Here is a 23,657-nt window from a genome sequence, read left to right as displayed (position 1 = left end):
TATAAAGAGATTACTACACCTCCCCCCGCTTTAGAGCAGGCCGACACCTCAGCACAATCCTGTAACGCCATCGCGGAATTTTTCCACAAAAAAGTACGCGACATTTACAACAGCTTCCCTGATGATGCCAGAACTGGCTCTAACCTTCTTCCTCCTCAGGAAGAAGCAACTTGGGAGGCAAAGATCGAAGACTGCCTCACAGTATACCAGGTTCCGTCGGAGGACCTCCTGATAGCCACTGCTAAAGGAATCAAATCAGGCTCCCCGCACGATCCTGCCCCTGCCAAATTCCTGGCCAGCGCCATGAGTCTTCTGGCACCTTATGTTGGCCACATATTGTCTACCTCTTTTAACACTGGCAAGGTCCCTCACGGATGGAAACAGGCAGTCGTACTGCCTCTTAAGAAAAAGCCCAACATCAGTGCGTCCCAGCTTAGCAACCTACGCCCCATTTCGCTTCTACCCTTTTTCTCTAAACTGGCGGAAAAGCTGGTTAACCAACAACTCTCAGCACACATAGAGTCCAGAGGCCTCCTGCATACCAACCAATCGGGCTTCCGGGCCCGCCACTCCACAGAATCAGCCCTCCTTTTTTCGACTGAGGCACTGAGGAAGCACGTGGACGCCGGTCATGTGGCAGCACTAGTGCTCCTGGACCTCAGTGCAGCCTTCGACACTGTGGCACATCATACGTTGCTACAGTGTCTGAAGAAAGGAGGGGTGACAGGCATGGCCTGGTTATGGCTGGAATCATTTCTCACCAACCGTAGCTTCTCGGTGGAGCAAGGAGGAGCACGTTCCGACACCTTTGACCTCGGTCAAGGAGTGCCGCAGGGCTCAAGTCTCAGTCCAACCCTTTTTAATTTATATGTCACCCCCGTGGCTATTACTGCGGAACGCTATGGGGTGGAAGTAGTGACATACGCAGACGACACACAGTTGGTGGTCGCTCTGACCCAACCTGCTGAACAAGCCGCCGCGAACTTCTCAGCATGCCTCCAGGAGCTGGCTGGATGGATGGCGAAGAACTGCCTCCGTCTTAACGGTGACAAGACTGAGGTGCTGATTGTTGGAAAACCCCCCTCAGTCTGGTCATCTGCCTGGTGGCCGCAGACCTTGGGGCCCCTCCCTACCCCTAGTGATCAGGTTAAGAATCTGGGAGTATGGGTGGACGCAAAGTTGGACTACGACTACCATACCAGACGGGTAGCTGGTACGTGCTTCTCGATTCTACGGAAACTCCGCAAAACCATCGACCTGCTCCCAGAATCATCTAGGAAGACCCTGGTCCACGCCCTTGTCACATCAAGACTGGACTACGGCAATGCCCTGTATCTAGGTGCCAACGCCACTAGTCGGCGGCGACTGCAGACAATTCAGAATGCTGCCGCTCGCCTGGTCCTCCGGCTGCCCAGAAGAGCCGCCTCAAAAAAATCTCTACAAACACTACATTGGCTTCCGATCAATGAAAGAATCGATTTCAAAGCTCTTTGTATTGGTCACAGGATCGTACATGGCAAGGGCCCGGCCTTCCTTCGGAACCTTCTCTGCCCCTATACGCCCACCCGACAACTCCGCTCGCTAGGAGCAGACCTTCTCGCTGTCCCCAGACACAAGAAAGCCAGAATGGGAGGAAGATCCTTTCGTACTTTGGCGGCACACAAATGGAACTCTCTCCCCCTGAGCTTAAGAGTGGAAACATCGGAGCTCATCTTCCGCAGGAAACTTAAAACATTCCTCTTTCCTAAAGACTAGCCCGTCTTGTTCTGACTGACGGAGTAGCTGGCTCTTCTGACAGCGCGGGGACACACTGACAGTGTAACCAGGCGCTTTACAAATTCAGAAATAATAATAATAATGGCGAAGGCTCTAGAGGACAACACCATCATTAATCTTTCAAAAACAACTCTGACTAAGGCAGAAAATCAATTGCTGGCACTTGGGCTGTCATTCTGTTCTGAGAGTAATTTCAACTACAGCAAGACCAGAGTGGACATATTCACTTACATCAGTAAGTTGAAATTGAAAAAAGTGTTCACTATCAAAGGCAACAAGGATCTTAAGCAACCGTCTTTAAGCACAACATGTTATGTTATGTTATGTTATTTTGTGTCTTTTATAGCGCTCGGCTACTCAGAGTGTCCCGGCGCTTTATTGACAACCTAGGAAGACAAACACAACACAACAGATTAAAAGAAAGGCGGGTCAACAGAACACGAAGGAAACTAGGAAGCAAAAAGCCAAGTTTTCAGGCCCTTCCTAAAGGCCAACAGATTTGAGGTACTGCGTAGCGCCAGGGGCAAAGAGTTCCAGAGCTGAGGGGCCCGGAGCATAAAGGAGCGACCTCCAATACGGGCCCTCCTCACACGTGGGACAATGGCAAGGAACTTCGACTCTGACCTCAAAGATCGGGCAGGACGATAAGAAACTAGCCTCTTCTGAAGGTATTTTGCCCCCGTGGCGTAGAAGGCCTTGTGAGCAAGGGTTAAAGCTTTAAAAACTATCCGCTGTCGGATAGGCAGCCAGTGAAGCGACTGCAACAGGCCAGAGACTTTGACTCGCCTATGCAGGCCAAAAATGGCACGTGCTGCCGCATTCTGGACCACCTGCATCCGTTGCAGGAGATATTCGGGCAGGCCAAGATATAGGACGTTGGAGTAGTCCAGTCTTGACCCGATCAAGGTCTGTACCGTAATCCTCCTGTGGTCCTCAGAGAGCAAAGGAAAAAACTTCCGAAGCATACGGAGAAGACCAAAGCAGGTGCCAGTGAGGGCGAGGATCTGAGATCTTAAAGTCAGACCGTTGTCAATTCTAACTCCCAGATTCTTAGCTGACTGAGACGACCGCCCCGGGGGAGACATGTCAGCAGGCCACCATACCTGCCAGTCCGGATCGGATTGACAACCGAAGAACATCCACTTCCGAAAGTGTTAATAATTTACTAGCATCGAATGCAGCACTGTTGGTGGATTTACATGAATTAGGCAATGCTGGCAATAACACTATAGGGGAGGAGGAAACATCATCCTTACAAGATAAACTAGTTAAAATTTTTACTATTCATCCTAATGCGGGCAAGAGTCCTTTCACAGTAAAGTCAACTTTCATACCAATGATGCCGAAGGATGTAGTGGACATATTACATGAAAGGGTCACAGAGGATCTCAAGAAACTTTACTGTAAGGTATGTGACCAAAAAAGAGTTTAATTACCATGAGATCATGTACAGGAACCTTATGTCGAAGCTCAAAACCAACCATGAAATCATTGTTTACCAATCAAATAAGGGTGGTAATATTGTGATTTGGCCACGAAAGGAATATGTGATGGAAGCCAAAAGACAACTAAATGATTTGTCATGCTATCAAATGGCAAGTAGGCTGGATTTAAAAAAAGCTAAGTAGTCCCTAAAGAAATCCCTGTTGGATTATAAGAGGCAAGGGCTAATATCCAATCAGGAATATCTGTTTTTACACAATGAGTTCCCAATTACTCAATTTTTATACCTTATTCAGAAGATTCATAAACAACTCAAACCCATTCCGGGGCGACCAATTATTTCGGCTATATGGGGAGTCAGATGTGTGGACTTCTACCTTAAACCCTTAGTACAAGGTCTTCCCTCATACTTAAAAGACACTGGGGTCTTTCTGAATAAACTTAAAGATACAAAATGGGAACAAGGGCAGCTTTTGATTACACTAGACATTGAAGCGCTGTATACCAGCATAGACTATCAAATTGGCATGACAGTGGTCAAACATTTTTTGGAGACAAGACCTTTGAATTTTTATCCCCATAATCTGATGCTTTTAGGACTGATCAAGTGGTGTCTTTTTAACAATTATTTCAATTTTGGTAAAGAGCTATTTTTACAGAAACGAGGAGTGGCTATGGGTTCCTGCTTCTCCCCAAGCAATGCATGTTTACATGTTGGCTTGTGGGAGGAGCAGATTCTCAGAGGCATGCATGGTGTAATTTTTAATACCAATGTGATCAAATGGTACAGATATATTGATGATGTGTTTTTAATTTGGGATGGAAATATTGCAAGTGCACAGAAATTCATCAATATATTTAATGACAGTGTTTTGAACCTAAAATTCACATCGCAAATTAGTGAATCTAGTATAGAGTTCCTAGATTCTACAGTCTACATTGAGGGTAACATCATTCAGACTACACTGCACAGGAAGAAAACAGCGGGTAACATAACCCTCCATGCGACCAGTAGCCACCCCAAACACGTCATAAACCACATCCCTTACGGTGAACTACTCAGGGTAAAGAGAATTTGCAGTAAAACTGAGGAATGTGAGAAATGGTCAGCTGATCTGATTGATAGATTTAAAAAGAGGGGGTACAGCGAGAAAGTCCTCAATGTGGCAGAAATTAAGGCAAAAACAAGGTCTCGTGAGTCTCTATTAAATACAAACAACAGTTCCAAAGAGACGATATCTGCATCTTGCAGCACACCTATGGTTCAATCAGCCCCAAGATTCATCACGACCTTTAATAGACAGTATAAACAGATCAGGGATATTATGAATAAAAACTGGCCAATTTTACAAACAGATGGTGTGCTGGCCCCCATAATAGCCAATAGGCCGGCTGTGGCCTTCAGAAAGGCTAAATCAATGAGAATGGGTCTTAAATCAGACAGTGTCTTTGAGATAGACAAGAGGACTTGGCTCAAACCCAGGAATGGGTTTTTTAAATGTTCTACATGTAGAGCCTGCAAATTTGGGGTGAACAAAACAAAATATATTGTTCCGTTCAGCCCTAATGAGAGACCAATTTCAGGACATTTTACATGTCGCACTGAATTTGCTATATATGTTTTAACTTGCACATGTGGTCTCTCATACATTGGGAGCACGAAATTGCAGGCACATACCCGTATCTTACAGCACCTTCGGGCCATTGTCAACAATGACTCTGGCTATCTGGTGACACGACATTTTAAAAAGACACATGCCAATGATCTGAAGTGTCTTAATTACTTTGTTATTGATGCCGTTCCCCCTCTTAGGCAGCTAGAGTCAACATACATTCTTGAATTTGACAGCATGGCTCCCAATGGTCCTAATAATACGGAAGACCTACACAACTTTTTATAAGACATTTGTAGTGTAATGCATCAGTTTTTAATTAATGTATGTCCTCTTTGTCCCAATGTAGCACTTTAAGGCCGGCCATCTATGCCCCCTTTTTTCCATCTATAGGGGTGGTACATATTTTAATCTGCATCTTCTATTTAACTTTTATCAATATAGTAGATCAGTAAATATGTTCATGTATATATATATATATATATATATATATATATATATATATATATATATATATATATATATATATATATATATATATATACACATATATTTTCTAGACACATACAGTGACATATACAAACCTTTCTTGCTCTTTTGTACATATGATGTCCAGTCCATGGATGCTGTCTCTGAATTATATGAGATATGTCTACAGACAGATACTTCTTTCATGGTCTAATTGAAGTTGCATCTTACCACCAGATCTTCCACAGTTCCAATTATATTGAATTATTTATTTAATAACTATTTGCACTTTATATCACAAACAATTTTTAGCATATTGCACTGGTAAAACAGTATTTTGCACTGGAAGTCAACATGTAGCAATGCGCTATGCACTTTGTCAGCGTACTTTGCACAATTTTGCTTAATTTGCATTTAAGACATGAGTCTTGGAATTTTTGGTCTATCAGGAGCATGCCGAATATCAGAAGTTAAGAAGATGTGCAGTATTCTGTACTGAGTACATTCTACTTCATTTACAAATACTCATTAGTATGTTGTAGGCATTTGTGTTACAGTATTTTTTCTATTTCCATATGTAAAACAATGTGACACGAATGGGGTGTATATTTATTTGTCAAAATCTCACGTGGAGCTTACATGTGATCAATGGCCAGCTTGGCTGGCCGAAAGGCGTAATGGCAGGTTGCGGGAACACTGCATACGAAAATGAGAAACAATAAAAAATAACCTTGAATCACAGGAAGTGGCGTTTGTGTGTCTCTTCATCGCTGAAAGGAGCTTGAGGACGTCATTGAATATATATACTAGGTATTGCATTGAAATTCAGTTCTTCTCAGTAGAATATTTCACTGGATGAAAGCTTCCTGTGAAGAAATCTGCATGCAACTTTGCAGGCCTCCCATCGTTTGGGTTCTCAACCTTCCGAGCTTGACGAAATAAGCAACTGTTATCAACAATTTTAGATTTTTATTTCTTATGAGGTATACATAGATGCCACAACTGTAGTAATTATTAATCACTATAGGTATGCAAATATCAAGCCAATGAACTATTCATTGTGGTTGTAATCCCAGAGTAGTTTTTTCTCCTGGCTTCCTGTATGCATAGTATGTATTGCACCATGCACACCATTGAATAGCACATGTCCAGTTAGTACTCCTCATTCATAGAACCATTCAAGACAACATTCTAAGAGTGAGTTTTGGTTTCTATGTCACTAGAAGAGGCAAATTCATGCCCTTAAATTTGGGCCAGTTGGCATACTTTCAGAAAGTCTGTCCAATTATTCAGAATAAAGAAAGTGTATCTAGAGCGACAATAGCAAGGCGGTAGGCCTTTAGAGCAAGTTGGTAAAAACATGAAATAAGGAGCATTCTCTTGCACTAGCAAAGATCCATACACATCTTGGTTTTGTGATTGCATTTTCATTTTCAGTTAGACATGAGTAGCTGTCAAGTGTAATCACTGTTGTGGATCACAGAAGAAACGATTGTGGTGATTACCAATCTCAGCGAACAGTCTTGTGTGCCATTGAGACGGCAGGAATAGACAAATACATTGAACCTTTTAAGAGCTAAGAAGCACATTTTGATACTGAAATATATCCAAATTGTCATAAGGGTCAGAGTGAAAAATCTAAAGGTAATACAAACCCTGTAATAGTTCTGCCATGTAATATTAAAGGGAACAGATAGAGGCGAAAGATGGGTTGATGTTACTGATTAAGATTCACATGGAAAAAACATGGAATTAGCAAAGGAATATCACATGTATGGATGTGAGTACAATATTTGTGTAAATGAAAAAATAGAGAAAATATATTTTGTGAGAAAAATGGGCAATGAAGGGTATAATGGTATAAAACACAGGAAAGTGAATTTAAACCATTTCATGGTACAGTAAAACAATTCTTATCAGACAGTACATACCCTAAAAGTAAAGCCAAGTCTAAGCGGAGATGGCGAAGCTCACAAAATAATACAGAATTGGAAAAACTGCTTTTGCTTCCAGTGAGGACCTCTAGCTAGAACATATAGACAAGGGTAATCTTACATATGAATAGAGAAAGGAATCCATGCCGTCTTAGAAAAAAGATGGCTTAGATTACTTCAGGGAGAGACCCCCCTATCAAAGTCATCTGCAAATCAATCACCCATGGTCTGTTTCAGGACTTTGGGGCTGCTATCTCCACTGCTGATGTCCAAATTGGTCAGACCATACTTAAAAACAGTTCCGTTGAACCCTTCTTATTTAAGATCTGACAAGATTCAAGAATTTCTGGATCTCAACATGTTAAGATGTTTGTTTATGCTGACGACATCCTATTAATCTGTTCTTTTTTTAAGTTTGATTTATTGAGGGAGGAAAAATAGGGGGGGGGAGGATGAAGGAGAAGAGTTATAATAAGTGGATGGAAGAAATAAACAGTATAATAACAATTTCATAAAACGTAAGCATTACTAGCATGAGGAATTATGAACATATCATGAGATTATAAAAACACTTAGAAAAAACACATTGTAAAGAAATACCATAATTATAATAATCAATGAAAGAGAAATAAAAGGTAATAAGAAAATCATGGAAGTTTGCGAACTTCAGCTGTATCAGGAGCAGGAGAGGGATGAAGAGGAGCAGATGAAGAGAGGTATGTTACCAAGGGGAGCCAAATCAGGTCACGTTTGATAGCTAGGGAGATGGGAGATACATAATTGGTATCTAATCGATGATTAAAACAGACTGCATTCCACCAAGACTGATATGAAATATTTGCAGCCTGTTTCCAATTAGAAGTGATAATATGAAAGGCTATAGCAATGAAAAGGTCAAGTAAAGGGTAGTGATTGGGGGATTGAGGAAGCTCTGATGAGAGGGAGCCAAGAAAAACTAGTGAGGGGGAAAAGGGAACCTCAAAATGGAAAATCTTTTGTATTTGCCCCCAGACTAACTGCCAGAACTGGGAAGTAGGCGGGCATTCAAATAGCATATGTTTAAGGTCAGCAGAAGGGCAAGGACAAGACCAACAAATAGAGGGAGTGTCTGATGAAAAACGGGACAAAGCAAGTGGTGTAAATAGAGTTCTGTGATAAATGAAAAATAAAGTTTGGGTAGTGTTAGCAGCTCTAGAGGTCTTATGAAGTTTAGTCCAAAGTTTATCCTAAAAAAATATAGGCCAATTCTGAGAAAAATCCAACTCCCACGCAAGTTCAACACGAGACTTCAATCGATCAGTAGAAAAGCAGAAAGAATTATAAAGAGCGGAAGCAGAAGGAGAGGTTTCCAGTAAAAAGGAAGTGGGTTTGTGATCTAAAGGAACATCGTTGGAAGGTGGAAGAGATTGAAGATAGGAAATCAAGACTGGATAAGGGGTATTGTATTGTGCTTGGGCAGAAGCAGGTAAGGAAAAAAGGGATTGAAGATCCTGGAAGGAAAGAGGCGTAGCCTGAGAAAGTAGTTGAGAAATCCAATAAATTCCTCGGGAGTGCCAAGTTTTCCAAAAAATAGTACGATTACAAATTTTGAAAAGAGAGTTATTCCAAATCGTCTGTTCGTGAATGGAGAGGAGGGATGGGTAGGATGAAGTTAAATAGGGAGAAAGGAGAGTACGAGAATGTGAAAGAATAGGCGAGCGAAGACGAGATAACGAAGACGTAAAGGACAGGAATTCACGGAAGGTAAAAGGAGAAATGAAAGAGGATTCCATACTTAACCATATAGGGGAAAAATGAGGCAGATCAGATGAAAGCCAGCGAGTCATTTGCCTCAGCGAAAAGGCGCGGTGGTATTTCTTGAAATCAGGAAAACGGACTCCAGATTGCGCTTTGTCCTTACGCAGAGAGGCAAAGGCTATACGAGGACTTTTACCGTTCCATAGGAATTTTTGTAATAGAGAGTCAATCTTCTTAAAGAAAGAAAGATGAATGTGTAGAGGAAGCATAGAAATAGTATAAAGAAGCAAGGGGGATAGCATCATCTTTATAGAATTGAGTCGACCCCACCAGGACAAAAAGAGTGGATGCCAAGGAGTGATGGCCGTATCCATTTTCTTATTAATGTAATCAAAGTTCAGTTTAAGAGTGTCAGACAATAAAGGAGCAAACCATATTCCCAAGTATTTGATTTTGGATGTTTGCCATGAGAAACCTGTGGAAGAAAAGAGATGTTTCTGACAAAGAGGATTCAAAGGTAAAATTTCACACTTGTCAGCGTTCAGACGATATCCGGAGACTGCAGAAAAAGAAGAGACCTGCTGAAGAAAAGAGGGGATAGAAAACAGGGTTGTAGCAATAAAAAAGAATATCATCGGCGTAAACCGACAATTTGACTTGTTGGGAACCAAAAGGAAAGCCAGAAATAGTATCATCTAGCCGAATTTTAGTAAGGAAGGGTTCTAAGACTAAAACGAAAAGCAAAGGAGATAAGGGGCAACCTTGTCGAACCCCTCTATGTAAAGAAAAATAATCAGAGGACATTCCATTAACAAAAATAGAAGCTTGAGGATTAGAGTAAAGTAAAGAGATAATAGAAATAAATTTAGGAGGAATACCAATCCAACGTAAAGCCTGAAACATGAAGTCCCACTGTTAGACCTGTCTGCCTTTGGGTAGTCCCTCCTATTCATTATTTATTTTGTCCCCTTTTTGCCCCTCATACCTCTTTTATATTTTTGTGTCCACTGGATTATTTTTATGGTGTTGTCTTGGGGGTTAGATGCTCTTTGGCCCTCATAGACTTTTACCTCAGGCCCAGGTGCCTTTCCTGACTAGAATCCACCCAGACCTACAAAATGGTGGCCATTAACTGCCATAACTGCCATTCCTGTGACTGGACCCATAGAGAAGAATAGGAACCCTCTAGAACCTTCTGGTCCCTTCTGGACTTCCTAGGGTCAACCTATAAAAGGCCAGAACCAGGGCGGCCATTTTAGAGCTGGTCAGAGAAGGGTGGAGTGGGTCTGGTCAGGAGTGAGGAGGCTTGTGAGGAGGAGCACGCACTGAGAGGGGAGAGACTGACCTATAGGCGGACTATTCTTCCAGGCTGACGTGTCCCCTTGCCTGTCTACTAAGCCCTGTCTCTATGGAAAACCCCCCTGCCCCCAGCTTGTAATTCTACCTGCCCCGGGGTTTCCAACCAGAAGTGGGGTGAAGCTAAGCCTGGCGTGTCACTGCCTCGAGGTATCGACTGGACCTCTCTGTCAAGTGGAGGGAAGCTTCATGACTAAGCGGTGAGGTCATCCTCCCACCCAAGGGAGGCGCTGTGAGAAGTCGCGACCATCGTTTTGCTGTTATCACCCAGAGAGACGCTCACCGCTCAGCTGTTCTGTCCCGCGGTCGGAGCGACTCTCGGGGAGGACCCCCGTGACGCCGGGAGAAGCCGTGAAGTGCCGGAAGAGGTCGGCTGTTGGAGGTTCCCAGTGACGCGGGTGAGGAGATCAGCTGCCGGGCGACCCCAGGGACGCGTCGGAGAGCGTGGAAGCGCCGGAAGCGGACGACTGTAGGCGGAACCCTGAGGGAGGAGTCGCGAGGAGGAGTGCCCGGAACCCGCCCAACGCTGGAGCAGGAGGGGCTCCGTAGAGCGTCTGCTGGTCTGCGGGAGCGCCGTGTGACCCACTCAGAAGGGCGCCTGCTCTCCTGACAGGAGAGAGAGCAGGGAAGCCCTTACCTTAACGGAGATCACACCTGAAGAGGAAGGGGGCGGCCGTTAACCAGGACATAAGTACTACACCGCCAAGTAAGCTGGGAAGGTGCCTGCCTAAGCTATTAGCCAAGAAACAGTGCAGCACTGGCTGGTTCCCGAGTTCATAAGGGAATAGGGTGCCTGCTGGGTAGTAGTTTCTTGATAAGCCAGCTGAGCTAACTTAGTTGCTAGGGGGGAATCTTCTGGGCAAGGTTTCACCTGTGGAAAACTTCGATTCTCCTTCTGCTTAGGGGGATTGGTGGTGACAGAAGCCTATGTGAGTTAAATTGCCCATTCTCTCTCGGCCACTGGTGTATGAAACCATCCTCAGCTAGTACTGGAGAGGGGGTTGTCTAGAAAGTCAATAACCTGAGATCAACTGGGGAATGGTTATGCCAATCTGCTTTCCCTGGAATAAAATGTTTGTGGGAAGGATTTAATTATCTGGCAAGAGCATAATTTCAAAAGGAGGTTTTAAAAGTGTTTATTGGAGAACTGTACTATTGCACATGATCTGTTGGAGAATGTAAATGTTTACCTGTAATATGTAGAGAAGAAATGAGATATTGAGAACTTGATTACATTTGATAGTGGGAATTGGAAACCAAGAAAAGAAGAGAACTTTTATAAAACAGTTCGTATTTTTCCACAGACATTGGTGTAGTGTCGTTTTTGAGTGGAATTGCCTTGAGTTACTGCTGGGTGGTGTGCAACCTTTACACTTGTGTTTCTGGAATCTGACTGTCTTACCCTAGGCCAGGCTACCCTAGGTGGCTTAGCAACTCTAAGTCCAACACCCACCCAATCCTATCAAAAGCCTTCTCCGCGTCTAGGGAGATAGCTGCGAAAGGAAGAGTGAGGGAAGAGGATTTGCTAAGAACGTTAAGAAAAACCTGGGAATTATCAGAGGAGAGACGCCCCTTGACGTAACCAGATTGTTCTGGGCCAATGATATCTGGTAAAAGGGGATCCATGCGTAATGCTAAGAGCTTCGCTAGAATCTTGTAATCAGTGTTAACCAAGGATATTGGTCTATAGTTTTTACATAAGGAATGGTCCTTATTTTCCTTTGGAATTAAGCAAATTAAAGCTTGTTGAGAAGAGCCACTAGAAGAACCGGCATCAGAGAAAGACTAAAATAAAAGTAGGAGTTTAGGAAGAAGAAGAGAGGCAAAGTGGTTGTAAAATTCAATTGTGAAACCATCAGGGCCCGGAGATTTAGCATGATTAAGTTTAGATACAGCATGGGAAATTTCAGAAAGCGAGATGTCTTGTTCCAAAGTGCGAAAATCAACATGTGAAACCGAGGGAGATGGAAGGAATTGAAAGTAGGAAAGAAGATCGTCAGATGTTGGAACCTGTTCTGGAGTATAAAGCGTATCATAACATTTGGCAAATTCAGTGAGAATATCTTTATTCTTAAATGTGGATTTACCGGAAGAAGTTTTAATAGATTGAATTTTTGTACGTTCTTTACGGATCTTTAAGTAGTTGGCCAAAAGCTTCCCCATTTTATTCTTACCCCCATAATATCTAGAATTACATTTTAGCAGAATATTAGAAGCTGCATCTGTTGTGAATTTATTAAAATAGATTTTTGCGTCAATAAGAGCCTTAAGGGAGGAGTCAGATTTAGAAGCGTAATAAGCATGTTCTAAAACTTTAATGTCAGCCAAAATTTTCTCCGACTTGGCCTCTCGTAGTTTCTTCCATCGAGATACAAAGTTAATAATAAAACCCCTAGAGGCTGCTTTGAACGAATCCCAAACCATAACAAAGGGGGAGTCAGGGGTTTGATTTAAAAGAAAAAATTCCTTGGCAAAAGCAGTAAATTCGGTACAAAAGGTGGGTTCCAAAAGTAAAGCATTATTAAATCGCCATCTGCCCGAGTGGGGAGAGAATGGGAGTAGGTCAAGATCTACAAAAACTGGGGCATGGTCAGAGAGTAAAATGGAACCAATTTCAGAACGAATAGCGTGTTGGGATAAGGGTTTGCTGAGAAAGATATGGTCAATTCGGGATTGAGATTGATGAGGAGGGGAGAAAAAACTATATTCTCTAACATCAGGATTGCATAGTCTCCAAATATGTACCAATGCATTATTCTGGAAGGAGTTCACAAACTGTGTGTGCATTCGAGAGGGAACAAAAGTAACTTTTGAATGTCGGTCAAGGAAGGGATCAACAATCTGATTACAGTCTCCAGCGAGAAGTATGTAATCTCCAGAAAGGGAAGACAACTTGGAAGAAATGGCAGGCCAAAATGATCTATAAATTCCAGTAGGAGCATACACATTAAAAAGGGTGAGTGGGATATTATCAATGATTTGATTAGCAATGAGCCAACGGCCATCAACATCACATTCATGAGTAATCGAGGAAACATTTAACTTTTTATGTATTAACAGTACAACACCATTCTTCCTTGAAGTCATAGGAGAACAAAGAGCATGACACACCCAACAACATTTAAGTTTCAAAGCCTCCGACTCAGCAAGATGGGTCTCTTGAAGGAGGGCAACATCAATCTTAAGTCTAGCTAAATGTGAGAGAACCCTCTGTCTTTTAATGGGATTATGTAATCCCTTAACATTCCATGTCGTTACACGGAACGAAACAATATAGAAAAACAGCTAAGAGCAACATGCTCAGTAATGCATAAGAAGTACAATGGAGAGAAAGTGAGAAAAAGAGAATAGGGCAGTGAAAAGATAGAAGATTCAAGAATGAGAACAATGTTAAATCTAGAAAAGCAGAGAGAAAAACAGAGAAGAGGAAAGTAAAGAAAAAGAGAAGACAACGAAAAGAAAAGTTGAGAAGAAGAGTACATGATAAGAGAGGTAGAAAAGAGTACAGCAACACTAGCAAACAAAAAGACAGTATACGTCCAAAATGAACGACTGAGAAACATACTTACGAAAATGAAAAAACCAAGACAAAGATAGGGGATGGTGGTGGCAGAAGACGACGGCGACAACATTCAGAGCGAACACCAAACCTCAATTGCTATGACATCAAAAGGGCAGCACGAGGAATAGTGAGGTAAAACAGGATGACGGGGAGTACCTGCTGAAGAAAAAGAAACATTAGGATATACGCATGGAGTGAAATAAACAAGGTGAGAGATGGATTGAAACAGTAGGAGCACAAAAAGGGTAGGCAACATAATGACAACAAAAAATACATCAAAACCGCATCAGAACAAACAAGAAGGAAACCAGAACCATCTTATAATGAAATCAAAACAATAGCAAACAGAACCAGTCAACCAGGTTTGGACATATCCATGACATCAGGGCCATGACTGTGAAGAAAAGCTTGCAGGGCCTCAGGATCCTCGTAGGCGATTGTTCTGTCTTTGTATGTAACCTTGAAGAGGCAAGGATGCAGAAGACCATATCTGGCATTAAGGGCTCTGAGCTGTGGTCTCATGGCTAAAAACTTCTTCCTGCGCTCAGCAGTGGCCTTGGAGACATCCTGTGATATGTAGAGACGGTGGCCTTCCCAAATGATCTGCTTCTTGAGCTTAGCGGCTGAAAGGACCTGTATAAGGTCAGTGTATTGGAGAAAAAGCATGATGACACCCCTAGGCTTGGTAGCAACCTTAGGACCAAGGCGATGTGCTAGTTGAATGTTGATAGAAGACAAGGCTGGAGTGTCTAAGATCTTGGCAAGAAAGGACTGGAAGAAAGTGGTAGGATTTGACCCTTCTGAAAGTTCCGGAAGGCCGTACAAGCGTAAATTGTTCCTACGATTTCTGTTTTCCAACTCCTCCGTCTGTCGTTTAAGTAGTACTATTTCCGCTTCCATGGACGGGATACGTGAATAAGAAGACTGGAAGGATTCTGTGGACTGTTCCAAGGTGTGAACATGCGTGTCCAGAGACGACCACTTCTCCTGCATAGCCTGCATGTTTTTGGTGGTGGCTTCCATGAATGGCTTGAATGCTCGTAGCTCCTCCAAGATGAGATCCATAGTAGAGGGAGAAGAAGTACTCCCAGGAGAAGGAGGGTCCTTTTTCAAACGCTTGGAAGATACCAAAGAGGATGTCGTTTTGTTTCCAGTGGAAGCCTTAGGAATGGCGCCATGAGCGGAGTCGGATTTTGATGGTCGACCCTCTTCCATGTCTGGGATAGGCGAGTCAGAGTCTGATCCAACCGGCACTTTAGATGCGGAGTTGAGTTTTAAATTGCGAAGTTTCCCCATGAACTCCAAAGAAGCAGTTGAGAGGGAGCAATGAGTTAAATGGAGCGAGGCAGGAGTGTAGGCACCTTATAGAGATAGCAAAGTGCAGGCATTAAACAGTAGAAAAGATAATGAGTAGGGTTACTCCATGAAAGTCTGAGGTAATATGAGGGATTTGCAAAGTCATGAGGTAATCATAAGAGGGCAATTGCAGAGCCGGAAAAACAAGCTGAGTGAGCCATAGCATGCAAGAAGAAGACACATGAACTTCCCTGCGCAGTAAGGAATGAACGCAGCTTAGGCAGTGAGCAATGAAAACAGCAGGCGGCATTTATCAACAAGGCCTTCAGAAAGTTCACAAAATGGCGGCGGGAGCACAAGTGCAAGGTCTCTCATGCGCAAAGAAAGGAAATGTCCATAAGCCACACCAGGCTAGAAAGAGGGCCCACCTCTCAGTTTGGGTAGTATTCCGGATGCTAGCAACATATGCGGCATGTCAGCAAACAGCTTCGCCGGCCGCCATGAGGAAAAAGCGGCCGGCGCACAAAATGGCGGCCTCAATCGCTGGTATCGGGACGTCTGTGACAGCACGCGAAATTCTTTGAAAAACTGTGAAACGGAGAGAGCGTGTAGTGCACCTCACGTTCCGGTCGGCATATCTATGCTTGAAAATCAGCAAAACCCCTTCAGCGCTGCAAAAAGCCCGTTGCGCCGAGGCTGTGTCCGGAGCTCCGGAGCTACGCCGCCATCTTGGCCGGCATTCAAGCCACGCCCCCCCTATTATTCTGTTCTGACCCTTCTAAAACTCTTCCAGCCTTTCTGGAGCAGGTTTCAATATTTCCCCAATTATCAGGTTACCGATTAAATACTTATAAACCTGAAATTTTTCCTTCAAATCTTCACTGTACTAAATAACTATTTGACTGTGTAGATTTCACTTGGCAACCCAGTTAGAGAATATATTTTGGAATATGGAATACTAAAACTATTAAATACACAATTAAATTAGATTTTAATTATATCATCAACTCCTCAAATTATAGAATTTCAAGCTGGAACCGGTTATTTCTTACTCGGGGGGGGGGGCAGATTACATTTATTCAAGATGACGCTATCACCCATAATACTATATGCTATTTCCCAACGAGTATTCTGGGCTCTTTTTAAAATAAAATAGACTAACTACTCTCAAAGGTTTTGTGGAAAGGGAAACAGACTCAAATAGCCACATCTACCTTAAAGAAAACTAAATCTGGAGGAGGGCTTAGCTTCCCAAATTTCAAGCATTATCTTCATGCTTTCTCCTGAAAACACTTTACACACAGGAGGGTGTTGTCCTAGGGGACCTGGCAGGACACTATGATCAATAATCAAAAAACAGGCCTGGTCTCGAGATTATATCATGCTGCTTTTTATTTTACGCAGACTGTGGCTCTGATTAATTAATTCTAGAGCACCTATGTTTTATTCACATATTTTCATACATTTTCATTTTTAATTTCCAGCTTCTAAACATGCCTGAGTTTCGACACAACCAAACACAAGATCATAAACAATAAATCAACAATAATTCATATGTATCACATAAAGCATAAATAAATCAAATACAATTGGTCATTCTGTAATAATGCATTGGTACAGCAGAATAATTTTTACACTTGTACAGTCCTATTCGTTTGGATTCCTTTTTGAATTTTAGGACTGGTCTCACTAGGGGCTTGTGTTCATGTATTTTAAAAAATGTCCAACGTTGTGGACACCACTTAGTTCATTGCCCTTAGCGAGTGGAGAGGTCTGAGTTTCATAAAGAAAGCCGACGCGTTTCCAAACCCGTTCAAAGATTCTCGGGTTCTTCTTCAAGGCATAGCTGGGTACCTGTCAATTAAAAACATTATTTTAATTACATTTTTAATATGATCCTCAGTGAAAGAAAGTGTTTCCTCCTCGGACATTATTTGCAGGCTATAGTTATATAGCCTGTATGGTGAGTTAATTATTTTCTGGAGGCTAATTCTTGCCTAAACCCTTGCAGGCGACTGCCTGCTCTAATACACTTTACACAAAGGAGGGGTGTTGTCCTACAGGACCAGGCAGGACACTATAATAAATAATCAAAAAACAGGCCAGGTCTCGAGATTATATCATGCTGCTTTTTATTTTAAGCAGACCGGGGCTCTGATTAATTAATTCTAGAGCACCTATGGTTTTTTCACATATTTTCATACATTTTCATTTTTAATTTCCAGCTTGTAAACATGTCTGAGTTTCGACACAACCAAACACAAGATCATAAACAATAAATCAACAATAATTCATATGTATCACATAAAGCATAAATAAATCAAATACAATTGGTCTTTCTGTAATAATGCATTGATGCACCAGAATAATTTTTACACTTGTACAGTCTTATTCATTTTTTGAATTTTAGGACTGGTCTCACTAGGATCTTGTGTTCATGTATTTTTAATAATGTCCAACGTTGTGGACACCACTTAGTTCATTGCCCTTAGTGAGTGGAGAGGTCTGAGTTTCATAAAGAAAGCCGACGCGTTTCCAAACCCGTTCAAATATCCTCTGGTTCTTCCTGTTCTTCCTCAGGGCATAGCTGGGTACCAGTCAAATAAAAACATTATTTTATTACATTTTTAATATGATCCTAAGTGAAAGAAAGTGTTTCTTCTTAAAATAAAAAGCAGCATGATATAATCTCGAGGCCAGGCCTGTTCTCCTGAAAACAATCATTGCAGTGGCTTTCATCTCAATCAATCCTCCCAATCTCCTTTATGGTCTCTCTTTAAAAAATCGTTAGTCGCTCCATTTGATTTCACAGAATTATTATCATTCACAACAAAGATTTGCCCATTACGTTCTCCTGTTCTTGCTTATTCACACCATATTTTATCTCATTATTTTCCCTCTACTCACATCTCAGCTACTAACTTTCTACAACAATCTCTTTGGCATAACATTCAAATTCGGAACTGACTTGTGTATTGGAGAGCTTGAAGAGACAGATGCATCCATTTGGTATCCCATCTCATTGGAAACTACCAAATCATATCCTTTTCTCAATTCCAAGATGTTTTTTTTTTCCCTCTTCTCTGAAACAATACGAGCTTCGTTGCTCATCTCTATCCCATTTAATGTAAATATTGTCTCAACCAATTAATTCTACTCCCAACTCTGCTGACTTCTTCCATTAGTATCCACCAATCCTAAGGCATCCTCTATTTATTAATCCATTCACTCTTCCACTGATAGGCCTAAATCAAAACTCGAGTTAGCACGGGAAACAGATTGATCAAAATGTTGCCCTGTTAGAATGTAGGAAAGAATTTGGTTTAAGATTCATAAATCTACTAGAGCTGCAAATGCATTGCAGACTTTTATTTCGTATACCATAATTTATTACTTACTCCCATAAATATGCATTGTTTTTCTAAATAATCAGACTTGTCTTGTTGAACCTCTCATTGCCATAACACAGATTTAAAACATATGCTATTGAAATGTCCTCGAAGCGTGTGCTGCACTGAAAACTAAATATAGAATGAGATAAAGCAATAACCAATTGGAATAACACTAGGCTGAGAAACTCCCATCAGCCCACCCTTATGGCGGAGCATCATCATGTGGGATACAGATAGTAAATCCAAACCTCGCCCGACCCATCAGTTGATGGTGCAGAGATGGATTTCTGAGGTAGAACTCTAGCCACAGTGTAGTTCAATTGATGCTGATGGTGTGCAGTGCTGTGAATAAGTGTGTGAGATATTAAAATTGACTACTGGGACAAAAGTAAGTTTAATAAGCAATGTCGCAGTGTCAAAACATAAAATGATGCCCAATAGTTTGAAAGTATAACTATGTTAAGGCGCTGTGCAGTGAGGTCAACATGTTTCAGCCGAGCGGAACAACTGTACCCCTCTCTGACATCCGGATGTCACAGCTCTCTCCGTCGGTACCCCTCTCTGACATCCGGATGTCAGAGAGGGGTACCGACGGAGAGAGCGGTGCCTCATTTCCCCGAGTGGTTGCCGGGCGAGGTGAGGTTTTCTCCCACATAACGCTGGGAAAGGATAACTAATTCAATCCCTCCAGTATACATTGGGGATCCAAGTTCCTGGTAGGAGTAATAGAATATGTATAACACATTGATGATTTTCTTTAATTTCTTCACTTGCACTTTAATGCAGTAGCTATCCATTCTAGGTCCTGAAGAAAGCCGGGCAGTTGTTCCGCTCGGCTGAAACGTGTTGACCTCACTGCACAGCGCCTTAACATAGTTATACTTTCAAACTATTGGGCGTCATTTTATGTTTTGACACTGCGACATTGCTTATTAAACTTACTTTTGTCCCAGTAGTCAATTTTAATATCTCACACACTTATTCACAGCACTGCACACCATCAGCATCAATTGAACAACACTGTGGCTAGAGTTCTACCTCAGAAATCCATCTCTGCACCATCAACTGATGGGTTGGGCGAGGTTTGGATTTACTATCTGTATCCCACATGATGATGCTCCGCCATATGGGTGGGCTGATGGGAGTTTCTCAGCCTAGTGTTATTCCAATTGGTTACTGCTTGATCTCATTCTGTATTTAGTTTTCAGTGCAGCACACGCTTTCCTCTGACCGGACATCTCTTTTCTTATTTTCATTGAGGTGGGGCCTGAGATGTCAGGGTCGTTAAACTTAACCCCTTCGGACCCTCACCAACTTCCCCTTTGTTTCAATTGAAATGCCCTCACCTTAATCGATTTTTGGTACAGGTATAGTGCCAAATGAACAAGATTTTTAGAGTCTATATAGCTTTTTCACTACCTAATATTTTTTTAGGTAGTATTGCCCACAATGTCACAAATTGATTGACTTACAACTAGCTGCTGCTTTCCAGTGTACTACATCTAATTAGAAACATGTGGATGATGTTACTATCCACTCTTGGTGACACGCTGTATTTTTCAATCACAGACTGGACACAAATTTTGCTAACCCAATTTCCTTAATTATAAAGAGGGATATTTGATGTATTCCATTTACTACCTTTTTATCAAATTCTAGTTTACCTGCTAGTAAACAACTCTTAACTCTGTCTTTGGTATGAAAGTCGCGTTGAGTTACTATGCTCTAATTTACTCTGTTTTTATCTAAAGAGCCTACTGTTATATAAGGTTCAATTTTGTCGCTTTCTAATATGTCTACAGTTTATTATATTTCTTCTATATAACTTTGCATATTAGATTGATGAACTTTTCTCTTCCTCACTTCCCACCCATCCTTTGCGTTCTTTCCTTCCCCTTTATACCACCTTATCTATGCTGATTTATACATACTATCTTTATTTCTGAAACAGTAGATATATATTGTTCTTGTTATCATTAGAATTCTAAGTAATCTCTGTCTCTTGCTATTTACAATACTTTTTTACTGTGTCATTTTTTCCAATATTCTTTATATTTCCAATTTTTTTCATTTTAACATTATGTACCGCTGTTTCCATCTCTAATAAAAATAAAAAAATTCTGGCAAATCCTCTTTTCTGCATCCTGGCTGTGGTGTTTTCCGCTTTAGAGAAACTAATGATATATCAGAACAGAGAGCTAGACTGCAGAAAGTAAGATTAAAATGCTTATTATAGTATTTCTTGTACTGTCCTTCATTCAGCTCATTATAGCATACCATCAGTTTGCCTTCCCTTCTTCATGTTTACAGGTGTAAGTCATTAATGTAGTGGGACCATGGAGCTTATATAGTACAGACCGACGCGATGGGGACTATGTGGGGAAAGCCCACGTCACATTTTTAGTGGAGAGCGTGCGTTTCACTGCAGTCCTTATAGTCCAGGGCGTGCCCTGTAAGTAAGGCGAAGGAGGCCTATTGGACGTGATTAAGAAGTATGATAAAGTAGGATACAACTAGACATTGAAACTTGCAAATAAGTGCCCTTGGTAAAATAGTTAAATTGTACTTTTCTCAATAGCCTGCTTTATGTGATCAGATCTTGCTTCTTCCTCCTTGCAGTTCTTTCCATATATTCTTTTCTTTGTGGCAATCCTCTTGTACCTCCCATCTTTGATATGGCGCTTTACAGCCGCTCCACATCTTTCCGCTGATCTGAAATTCATTATGGAGGAGCTGGACAAAGCCTACAACAGGGCTATGAAAGCTGCCAACACCATCCAAGGAGGTGATAAGAGTGACAGTACCAGCATATCTCCTGTAATCGAAAAACTTGCTCAGAGGTAGGATTTTATGCTTTATTTTCATTTTGAGATACAAATTACACAGAGTGGTTTTAGTTCTCCTAAATGAGACAAAAATAACATGTGTAGTCCAGCTGCATGTTTATCCCACTGTCTCCTCTCCTTTTACCCATAACACACTGTGGTTTGTATTGCCCTGTGAGGTAATCTGGGACTATCAAATGTCTAGCTTCTATTTTTTTCCTAACAACAACATTGACAAAAATTCATTGATGACTATCACTGAATCGGTTCTAATTTAGCGTTCTTTTTACGTCCTTTTGCTGTCATGTTTTGGCTTTTCAATTGAACTTTGTATTTGGTAGGGTTTCACATGTCCTGCTCTTGTTATCTGTATCTTTCTGTCTACCAATTAAATATTTGCCTTATTTCCAATATCTACTGCTCTGGCATTATCCTAGCCGTAGATCTCTTAATTTATTTTTCCCAGCTTATGAAACGTTCTACCTTTTTTTTTGTGTCACCTACCTGGGCACCACCTCTTGGGGGTTTAGGTCTGGTCTAAAAACGCAGCTGTTTGTAAGACCAATTGCCATCAGTGCTTTAAAGAATATACAGTGTATGTATTTATTTATTTAATTAATAAAGCGCCTGAATCACCCCAGAAGGGGTATCTATGCGCTAAAGCGGAGGATGACACGAACCAGAGGGGCTCAGTTTGAGGAAGTTTCCTAAAAGAAAGGTAGTCCGAATATTTCCGAAGTTGATTCCAGTAGTAGAGAGCTCGGTAGAAAAAGGCTTTCCCACCAGTACGAGCTTTCCTAAAATGAGGAATCACAAGAAGGGATTTACCTCCCGATCGCAGGGATCTACTTGGCTGGTATGTAGGCTTTTGCTCCCTCCAGAAGGCTTTTTACAGTCTTGCCTCAAGTGCTCAAGTGGTTGGCTGCTGGGTGTATAATTCCACCTTCAACGGAGTGCTTGAAGTACTCCCTATTTTTAGAGTAAAGTAAGAGTACCAGTCATGATAGACTGCACAGATTACCATTGGAGTGTAAGTAGGCACCCTTACCAACTAGGTGGTGCAGTTAAAAACGCTTGTGCTCCTTGACTATGAGTTAGCTGCCAACAAACATTAGTCACCCCAGTAAAAAAAGAAGACATTCTTGCAGTGTGGTAGTAATCAAGCGCCCCAAGTAAAGAGGAATATGGTCACCAAGAGTATAATATGTTTACTTCCGCATTTCAGTTCATTGAAGTCCAGTGCTTCCTTAATTGTTGGTAACCCCATTTTTATACAGCCCTCCTGTTCCATTACTGTCTCCGAATGTCTACCATAATTCTAGCTCATATCTCATACATTTTGAGTTTGCCTGTTTTTCTTATCTGGATAAAGGACTCATCCTAGCAGCTCCAGATTTACCACTCTGTGCCAAATTAACATACTCTCTAGATATGTAGATATAGGTCTATGCATTTCAAAGATTTATAGTGGTCTATACAATTCACAAATTTCCAGGGCAGATGTAAACAGTGTCAGGTGCTACATTAATTTACTTTAGGTATTTTACAGTATTCACGTTCATTGCACAAATGTGCCTATTTTTGTAATCCTACAAGTTTGTACATAATAGAAGAATGGGTCCATTTTACAGGATCACATGAGGACCAAGTCATGTATACAGGTCTCAAGCCTCAAAAGGGGCCTAAAGTTGAGGGGTCGATTCACAGAACTAATCTCAGACAACATCTTCAACTTACTACTTTTGGTATTCACAAAAGGCATTTAGTAGTAGTAAAGTTAGTATTTTGTCTGAAGTTGGTATTTTGTCTACAGTTATTATTTTGTCTTAAGTTAGTATGTTTTGGTCTTAAGACAAAATACTAACTTAAGACAAAATACTAATTTAAGACAAAATCCTAACTTAAGAATTTGAATTTGAATTTAAAATATTTATATAGCGCAGCGTACACCCAACGGTTTCTTGGCGCTTTGGAGGCATGGAGAGCTGAGGCAAAGAGATAAAAACAGGATATACTGTGGGAATGCTTGGCTGAACAAAAAGGTTTTCAAGTCCTTTCGGAAGAGGGAGTAATGTTTGGCCGAACGTAGATGGTCGGGGAGGGAATTCTAAAAGGTAGGTGCCAGAAATGAGAAGTTGGACCCTCCCCACTTCTTCCTCCTAAAGCGGGGTACCTGTAGGAGGGATTAAGACAATGACCGGAGCTCCCTGGTGGGGACATATTCTTTTATCAAGGAAGAGATGAAGGCAGGGGCT

At 41.6% G+C, this 23,657-nt stretch overlaps 1 protein-coding gene across 1 annotated transcript in view; it reads left to right on the top strand.

Moving 5' to 3' along the window:
• LOC147660951 (pannexin-1-like) overlaps positions 1-23,657 on the top strand; it is a 219,489-nt gene that overhangs the window by 153,055 nt on the left and 42,777 nt on the right. The window contains exon 3 of the mRNA XM_086951414.1: positions 21,197-21,417. Coding sequence (XP_086807540.1) covers positions 21,197-21,417 — 221 coding nt within the window. The remainder of the gene's footprint in view (positions 1-21,196; positions 21,418-23,657) is intronic.

Source organism: Lissotriton vulgaris, unplaced genomic scaffold, assembly GCF_964263255.1.
Source record: "Lissotriton vulgaris unplaced genomic scaffold, aLisVul1.2 SCAFFOLD_1007, whole genome shotgun sequence".
NCBI classification, from domain to species: Eukaryota; Metazoa; Chordata; class Amphibia; order Caudata; family Salamandridae; genus Lissotriton; species Lissotriton vulgaris.
Note: the sequence above shows the minus strand (reverse complement) of the source record. Positions and strands in the feature narration are given on the sequence as shown.